Source organism: Gekko japonicus, unplaced genomic scaffold (genome assembly GCF_001447785.1).
Source record: "Gekko japonicus isolate JY-2015 unplaced genomic scaffold, Gekko_japonicus_V1.1 scaffold2506, whole genome shotgun sequence".
NCBI classification, from domain to species: domain Eukaryota; kingdom Metazoa; phylum Chordata; class Lepidosauria; order Squamata; family Gekkonidae; genus Gekko; species Gekko japonicus.
This window is the reverse complement of record NW_015165897.1, coordinates 78,527-87,487: the sequence shown is the minus strand read 5'-3', so window position 1 is coordinate 87,487 and position 8,961 is coordinate 78,527. Positions and strand designations below refer to the sequence as shown.

The 8,961-nt window shown below is 47.7% G+C and overlaps 1 protein-coding gene across 1 annotated transcript in view; it reads right to left on the bottom strand.

Moving 5' to 3' along the window:
• Positions 1 to 4,007: 4,007 nt before the first annotated feature.
• The window catches only part of IGBP1 (immunoglobulin (CD79A) binding protein 1), a 12,389-nt gene continuing 7,435 nt past the window's right edge, over positions 4,008 to 8,961 (bottom strand). The window contains exons 2-5 of the mRNA XM_015411351.1: positions 8,556 to 8,882; positions 5,797 to 5,876; positions 5,523 to 5,635; positions 4,008 to 4,420 (exon numbers count right to left, since the gene is read on the bottom strand). Coding sequence (XP_015266837.1) covers positions 4,281 to 4,420; positions 5,523 to 5,635; positions 5,797 to 5,876; positions 8,556 to 8,882 — 660 coding nt within the window. The 3' untranslated portion in view covers positions 4,008 to 4,280. The remainder of the gene's footprint in view (positions 4,421 to 5,522; positions 5,636 to 5,796; positions 5,877 to 8,555; positions 8,883 to 8,961) is intronic.

Below are 8,961 nucleotides of genomic sequence, written 5' to 3'. Positions count from 1 at the left end.
GGTCTTCATGAACTTGATCAATGAGGTCTTGCAGAAGCATCTGTTCAAGGGGGCCCTTGTTTACCTAGATGACATCTTGCTGTACTCCCCCGACCTCCCGTCCCACGTGAAATAGGTGAGGGAGGTGTTAACCACGTTGCACAAGCACAAACTGTTTGCAAAACTTTCTAAGTGCGAGTTTCATAAGACACACATTGACTTTTGAGATCTCGGAGAGGGGTCTGGAGATGGATCCGGAAAAGGTGCGAGATGTATTGGGGTAGGGGGTACCCCGCACCCGACGACAGCTCCAATCCTTCTTAGGATTCGCGAACTTTTACAGAAACTTTTTAGCCAATTTTGCCCAGATCAGTTTGCCCCTGACGGATCTATTAAAAACTAAGGGGAAGGGCCCGGAGGCTACAAAGCCGGGAGCAGCGTTGCCTTGGAATAAAGATTGCCAGGAGGCTTTCGAACGCCTCAAAGCCTTGTTCACTTTAGAACTTGTACTTGCTCACTCTCATGAGACTAAAAAGTTCATTGTACAAACAGATGTGTTGGATGTGGCCATGGGGGGGCATCCTCTGGGGGGGGGGATGGGTTGCTTCACCCCTTGGCATACGTGTCAAGGAAATTCAATGACACTGAACGGAACTGGTCTTTTTGGGAGAAGGAGGCGGGGGCAATAAAACTCACTGTCCACCTGGCGGCATTGGTTGGAGGGAGCACGAGTCCCGTTCGAGGTATGGATTGACCATAAGAACTTAGAAACGCTAAAAACACCTCAGTGTCTCAATGCCAAACAGCTTAGGTGGGCAGATTTCTTTTCCAAATTCCAGTTCACCCTACACCACTTCCCGGGCTCAGCAAATTCGTTGGCCGACGCCCTGTCCTGCCTACCCCAACACGATAGCCAATGGGAGGTGGTCTTGGACTCGGTGTTCACGCCTTCGCAGTTGGGCGGGGCAGTGACAACACGGAAACAAGCACGCCTCATCCTCCCCCCCCCTGCGACAACGCAGCCCGCTCCTTCAGGACAGGAGGGGTGTGGACACTTGGCGCAGTAAGTTCGCCTCCACGTTCTCGGAGGCCGACAAAGCTGTTCTACAAGCAGAGGGTGGTTTTGAAAGGAGGGAAGATGGTTGTTGGTACCAGGAACATAAACTATTCGTTCCCCTAGCACTCAGGGGGGAGGTATTGCAAGCAGTGCATGGCTCCAAACTGTCGGGACACCCTGGATTTGTTAAATCGCTTCAACTTTTGAACCATCTATTGCCTGTTGGTCAATATTAAGTTGGGTATGGCTGAGCCTCTCCTAGCTTCCCCCACTATTTGATGAATGAAGGCGTCAGCCAGACAAGTCAGGAACCTGCCTGACTGTGGACGCTTTGCAGAGTTTGTCTCCCAGCACACATCAGGGAAGTTGAAGTCACCCATAACTACCAGGTCATGTTTGGATATCCTTTCAAGCTCTTCAAGGAGGGCAGCATCCACCTCCTCATCCTGGTTGGGAGGTCAGTAGCAGACACCAACCACCTGTTCGTCGTTCCTTCCTTTATCCTCACCCAGATATTTTCCACTGAGCTGTTGCCCTCCTCCTGCAGTATTTCCTGACAAGCAAACCCTCTCTTCACATACAGCGCCACTCTGCCTCCTCTTCGACCCTTTCGGTTTCTCTTGAACAACTTGTATCCATCCACTACTACATCCCAGTCATATGAATCATCCCACCAAGTCTCTGTAATCCCTACTAAATCACATCCCTCAGTCTGAATTAGAATCTCAATCTCTTATTACCCAAGCTTTGGGCATTGGTACAAAGACACCTGAAGCCCCGCACCTTTGGCTCCATTAGACCCAGCCCTCCCAGGTGGGCCTCTGTCTCCTTCCCTTTGAGGTGTCAGTTTTAAGTCCTCTTGATGTATCTCCCCAGGTTCCCAGCAAACATGTTCTCCCTTGCCCCTGAAGTGTGAAGTCCGTCGTGTGCCAGTAAGTCTGGATGCTAAACAATACATTATAGAGAGTGTTTAAATTATCATGTAAAATCAACATTTTAAAAGTTTTTAAAATTAACATAGTTTTGTATTATAAGGTCTGATGAGAGTAGTCTTCTGACAAGCTTGGACTTTACAGATGGCCAGAAGAAATAAAGCAAAATTTGCTAAGCTGTCAAAATGTCCTTATCTTCAAATCAACTGAATCCGATTTGTTTGCTTAAATACAAAAAAGCTGCAAGAAGCCAATCAACTTCGCAAGAAGCCAATCAACTTCTCCATAAAATAATGCTCTTTTACAAGTTCGATTTATCGCTAACCACCAGCCATAAACACTTTCAAAATCCTATAATCAAATTATGAAATAGATGCGCATCACTACATTACACTTGTACTCTTGCCACTTCTCTACTTCAACTGCCACAAGTTGACTGTCCTTTTGCAGCGGCATTTCAAAAGTCTTAAATCACATTTTTCCTGACATTTGACCAATTTCCCAGACTTTCCAGAAAGTGGCAGCCCTGTACTTCCTACACCTGGATCCACCTCCACAATTTGGGCTCCCCCTTGTCTTGTCTGAAGAGGAGACTTACAGCAGGGATACCTCTCACTCCTGTTTGGTTAGCCAACACCAAGGGAACGGAATATCCCTGACCTGCTGCACCATCACGCTCTGGATCTACAGTATAAACCTGGAATGAGCCCCGCCTCCTCAGGGGAAGGAGACCAGAGAGAGTGTTCCCCCCCCCCCGGGCATTGTGGACGGCCTCTGCCCAAGAGCCCTGAAGCCCACCAGCTCCTTTGCTTCCTCCCCAGAACAACTGAGCTCCCTTTGCTTCCCAGGCTTGGGGGCCAGTTGTGACTTGATGGCACTTCACATACACACACACACACACCTCTTCTTAAAATCAGGCACTGGGGCTATGACTCCAATGCCCAGTAGGGGTCCCTGTTGTATAAGGGTTCCCTGCAGCCCAGACGACTATCTAGATTGGGGGGGGGGGGGTCAGCAAATGTAGTCCTATTTCTGGAACATGTGGAACGCAAAGACATTTGGGGAAAATCAGTGATAACCAGATGTTCCTTAATGGAAAAAAAGGATGCCGAATTAGAAAATCCAGATTGCTTAGTTTTATAATCCACTGTCTGGCTCTCATGATAACAATAAGGAAAAGTTCAATTTCCAAATTTGCCTGATACAGATTTAGTGCTTCCTCTTAGAGAGGGACAAACTTATTTTTCAAAAAATATGTTTATACCTCATATACCCTCTTGACTCAAAGGTAGTACAAAATTTACTTTGGTAATAGTACCCGTCAACTTCTGGGCTGCTTTTTCCAATACAGTTTCTTTCGCTTTTTAAATAGCTTTATTTCCCAGGAAATTTTATTTAAAAGGTTAACATTTTCTTCCTGTTCACTAGAGCACACCATCAAGGATTATGGGCTCTTCAGATTCCACTCTATCTTTCTTCATATGCTATGATCACTGGAATACTTCTAAGTGGGGCACTGTTTGCATCACAGATATTCATCAGAAATCCTTGCTGAATTCAAAACATGGCTTGGATCTCACAAAACAACTCTGTGGAAAGATCGATGTGGACAAGAGGCCAAGTAGAAACTGCACATGAGGGACGGCAGCTGGAAATTCTCAGCTCAAGTGCCTCAATTTAGTGCCAGAGACATTTCTGCTCAGCAAAACTGCAAGCTGGTCCTCTTGCCACTGGCCGGGGGTCTTATTGCACCATAACAGACGACTACATATGCATCACATGGTCAAGGTAATTTCTGGGCACAGGGTGCCAAAAGCCTTGCTCCCCACCTTAACTGGAGTGACCATTTCACAACGACCTTGTGAAGCAGAAAAAAGAGCCCTAAAACAACTTGTGCACAAAACACTCCTAACAATAATCCAATTTGTAAAACAGAGCTCTTACCTCTTTCCCAAAAAATCGGAGACAAAAGCTAACATTGAGTGAGAAATCAGAAACAAACCACACTGAGAAAGATACTTTATTTTGATACAGCAGCCAAATACTTCCAAATGAGTATCACCTCATCTTACTGAGTATTAATCTTGATAAAAGGAAGTTTTAAATTTGACCTTCCAATCTGCTGCTTCAGTATTGCTCTCTCTCTCACACACACACACCCTGTATCACAGCATCTGACAACATGCAGGGCAAGTAGTGCCTTGGTTCTTCTCACACGGTTAGAGAGGGAGCTCTTGCAGTCCACTCTGCCCCAGGGACCCTTGGGGGGGGGGGCACAGGCTTGTTTCCCGGGTTCCCCATCCCACAGGCCCTCAGCCCATGTTCTTCCGGTTGCCGTAGCCCCTGGGGTGCGTGTCCTTCCAGTCATCCCACTCCCGTGCTTTCCACACTGGTTCTTCCTCCTCCTTCGCTGGCCCTTCTTCTGGGTCCTTCTGTCGTTCTTCTGTACCTGCTATAGATCAAATCAAATTCAGATTACAACTGATCTGACCAGAGATGAGATCCTCATGTCTGAAACTACAAAACAGCAACAGAAACAACAAAAGCCCATCTGTTAAGAATATACGACACCCTGCTAGATCAAGCATGCTGTTTCACACAGGGGCCACCCAGTGGTCCTGAAGGGCCAACAAAAGGCACTCCCCTTCAGGGAAGGATTGACTCACGTGTTCATTCTGGAACTGCCCACGCTCCCTCGAGAGCAGAGGCACTGGCAGCCAGCGTGCCAATTAACTGAATGCTGGATAACACAGCATTTTACTGTATCATGGTTTAACAGCAAAAAATGCATAATCTACAACTTCTGCACACTACGCTACCTCAGAATACACCTCTTAGCTTTTGCCATGTGAAGAAGTCACCATGTGAGGCAGGCGGGGCTCAGGGAGTTCTGAGAGAAACTGTGACTGGCCCAGGGTCACCCAGCAGGCTGCACGTGGAGGAGGAGGAGGGGCAGGAGGGAGTCAAGCCTGGTTGGCCAGATTAGAGTCTGCCACGCTCAGTCTCAACCACCACACCACGCTGGCTCTCAACCATACTTCTCTCTACTGCTGTTAAAACCCACTCCTCCAAAAGGCAGCACTTCCCTTTGCACAAACCAGGCTGGTCCCCCCCCCCCCCCAAAGCAGGCTGTGATCCTCTATGTACTGAATAATTTTCTCTTGACCACCAGAATCTAATGATCTACCCAGAATGCACGGTTGTCTGATTGGCCTGTAATCTCCTGGATCTCCTCTGGGCCCCCTTTAAAAGAATGGCGTTACATCTGCTACTTTCCAGTCCTCTGGTACGGACTCCAATGTTAGCAAAGAAAGGTATGCATCGGTTAGAAGGTCAACACATTTCACATTTGCCTCTAAGTATACGCCATCTGGACCTGGAAACTTATTTTTAATTTTGCATATTAGCCCTAGAATTTCATTTGCATTGTGCTGGATGTTTGCTCCCTTCGCACCAGAAATGGGAGACGTCTGTCTAGAATTGAGATTAACAAGTCCGATCTCCTCCATAACCTTTCCACCACCATCTTACTGTTATGCTCCTACATCAATTACCTGTGGCTGCTTGTGAGATGCCCTGGTCAGGCAAGAATCCTCGCTTCCGGTGCTGCTCATACCAGTCATTCACTGACATTGTTGCCAGACTAGGGTAGCCAGCGCCAAACACCCTATCAAATAAAGTCAGGTCTGAGTGCAAATCTACACAAGTGCAAAATGTGGGATGTCAGGATCACCAAGCAGCCAACTCTGAGAGGTATTTCCAAAGTTGCCAAAATGAGCTAAGCCACACACACCCCTCCCCCCAACTCCATAACAGAGTGGGGCATACTTTGCCTGGGCAGCATCCCGGGTGAGGATGAAAGGTTTCATGGGAGGCCTCGGGGCATGCGATGACTGAGTGGCTGTGCCCTGGAGAAAGGGAGAGAGAGAGACAGCACTTCTATACACGCCTCTTTTACACACTCCTATAAAAGAAACAAGTAAGGACCTCCAATTGAGGCTGCTTGCAGCCTTACCATCTCTATTTACGCTCCCGCCCATTATTCAGAATGTAGCAACTTCCTCCCTTTTTTGGCCTAGTGTAGGAGAAATTATTATTTACTGTTTTGTGAAGCTACTGTAGCTATTTCCCTACTAGGTACAATTTATATTTAATTTTTTGTATATACCGTGTTTCCCCAAAAATAAGACCTACCCAAAAAATAAGCCCTAGCAGGATTTCTATGCATTTGTGGTATAAGCCCTACCCCGATAATAAGACCTAGTGATGGGCGTAGCTATGCAGCGTATCTGTGTAGCCACGCCATGCATTTCGGCGCAGGCTCAGGTGGAGGCGGAGACATAGAGACTGGAGGTTCTCCACAGTGTCCCGCTCTGGGAGTCGCAGGCCGGGAGAACCTGCCCCCAGGACCCCCGCCCGCCCGTCCAGGACCCCCGCTGCTGGCCTTACCGCAGAGGAGAGGACCCGACTCGGAGGGAGGGAGGGAGGGAGGGAGGGAGGGGAAGCCGTCGCAGTGTGTTGGCAGAGGGACGTCAGGGGTGATTATAACCCCGTCCCCTGCCCGTCTGAGGCCCCTCGTCTCCCCCCTTGGTGGACCCAGCCACCCCTGGACCGCCCGTCGGAGCCCGACCCATACCCTGGCCACGACACACGGTGGAAGTTTCCTTAGTAAAATGAGGAGCAGGACGCTCCGCTTTTTTACCATATTGTGTGTCCCCAGCGGGAAGAAGGAAAGCTGTGGTTGCTATTTTACCCAGCACCAGTCCAGCAACAGTCTGTGGGCCTCTCTCACCCCCACCCAAAAACATCAGGGGATAGGGGAAAAGCTTCAGCAATCAGTCTGCTACTGAGCCCAGAGAGATCATCCCAGCTCCACTGTGCAGACTGGACCCAGTGCTCGCTGGATCCCAAATAAATAATTCAGCCCTTACACATCAGCTTTGCTGGCCTATCTCTGCTTTTCCTGAGTATCTGTACCCCCAGACAAGATGAGTGCAAAAAGAAAGAGCTATTCTGTTGAGTACAAGAAAGGAATTGTCAAGGACTCCCAGGGCAAGAATGTTACGGCTTTCTGCAGAGAAGAAGTTGGATATCCGAATGGTCCGAAAATGGTGGGCAGAATACGATAACCTTAGTCTACATGTGGACAATGGACATGCTAAGATGCGCAAGTGTGGTTCAGGTCGCCAACCTTTATTTCCTGAGCTGGAAAACATAATCTGTGAATAGATTGCTGACAGGTCAGCAAAGGCTTTGGTTGTGCGCAGGGCTGATATTCAACCAAAGAGGTCTGCTAGTCTGGGATTCAGCCAGCACTCACCGTGCTAAAGACATGAAGAACTTCCTTGCAAAAAGGAAAAATAGATCAAATAATGATTCCCGCAGGAATGACTGCCTATCTGCAGACTCTTGATATTGCAATAAACAAGCCATTCAAAGACCGTTTGAGTGTGGAAATTAATGACTACATTGAAAACAGAATGACAAGAAATCAGCGTGGAAACTTTGTGAAGCCTAGCCTGCAAGAGGTCGTGATTTGGGTGAAGAATTCATGGAATGAAATCACTGACAGTGTTGTTACCAATGCACTCCGAGCAGGTTACATGGATAAGAGCTACTCATTTAATGAGAGCTCTATTGCTCGACATGAAAGATTGGGGGCCAATGGTTCTAAAGGAAACGGAGTTGCAAGAAATTCAGGATGGAATTCCGGGTCTGGAGAGTTATGACAATGTTCCAGAAGAAGATGACTTAACTGTATTTGAATAAATGTAGATTGTTGTATTATACTTAATAAAAATAAGACATCCCCTGAAAATAAGCCCTAGTGTGTCTTCTTGAGAAAAAATAAATATAAGACAGTGTCTTATTTTCAGGGAAACACGGTACATACCTTTCTCTTACCAAGGTTAAGGAAGCTATATAAAGCACAGCACAAACAGCATTTACAGAATAGTTTTGGGCACACGAATTGCTTTATCATCATGTGTCAGAGCTAATATGTGTCTTATTTTCAGGGAAACACGGTACATACCTTTCTCTTACCAAGGTTAAGGAAGCTATATAAAGCACAGCACAAACAGCATTTACAGAATAGTTTTGGGCACACGAATTGCTTTATCATCATGTGTCAGAGCTAATATAACTCCCGTTTTTCAAACAGAAAAAGAAGATGAAGGATGGTGATTTGCCTGAAACCAGCCAGTCATACTACCAATCAACTTGACTAGGACCCATGGGCATGGCCAAGAACCTCTCCAAATACCTGCATGCACATAACCTTAGGCCTAGTCTGTATCCTGTTGTAAAGGTGTTCCTGGACTATGTCACTTGCATCTGCAAAACAGAATGCCTTCTTCACACAAAGTCTTAGACACAAAAAACATATCTGGGAAAGAATTTAGCCAAGCCTGACCCCCATTGTGCTAATTTTCTACAAGGGCAGTTCTTTCCCAAGACGTCACTGGCCGTTCTCCGCCTGCCATCTGAAGCAGCGCAGTCAAGACACAGTTCCACCAGAGGAGGCCAGCCCTCCCGGAGAGTCGGGATCCGCTCACTCTTACAGACCATGTCCTGCAGTTTCTCACCTGTTTCAAAGCACCTCGCCGACTGAGGATGGCGGTTTCTTGGTCAATGCTTTCGATTTCCTCCAGGCTCACACTGACCCATTTTGTTATTTGTAGCAAGTAGTACTCCCGTATCTGCTCTTCGTCTGCCTGCCCACTGTCTACGGACGTTTTCAAAGAAGCCAATCTGTTCTCCAACTCCTTCTTCTGCTTGTATCTGTTTTGTTGGGAGAAAAGGAGAGAGCTCCCTACCACCACACCAAGCCAAACCACCCAGTGCCGCACCCACCCCAGCCAGCCAGCCACCAAGCAAAGGCAGGCACCGGTGGCAGGTCTGGAAAGCCCTTCCTGAGGGCGAGAAAGTCCAAAATCCCTCTCCCTCCCTCCCTCTCTCTCAGGACACCCCCATGCATGACTCCCCCCCCCC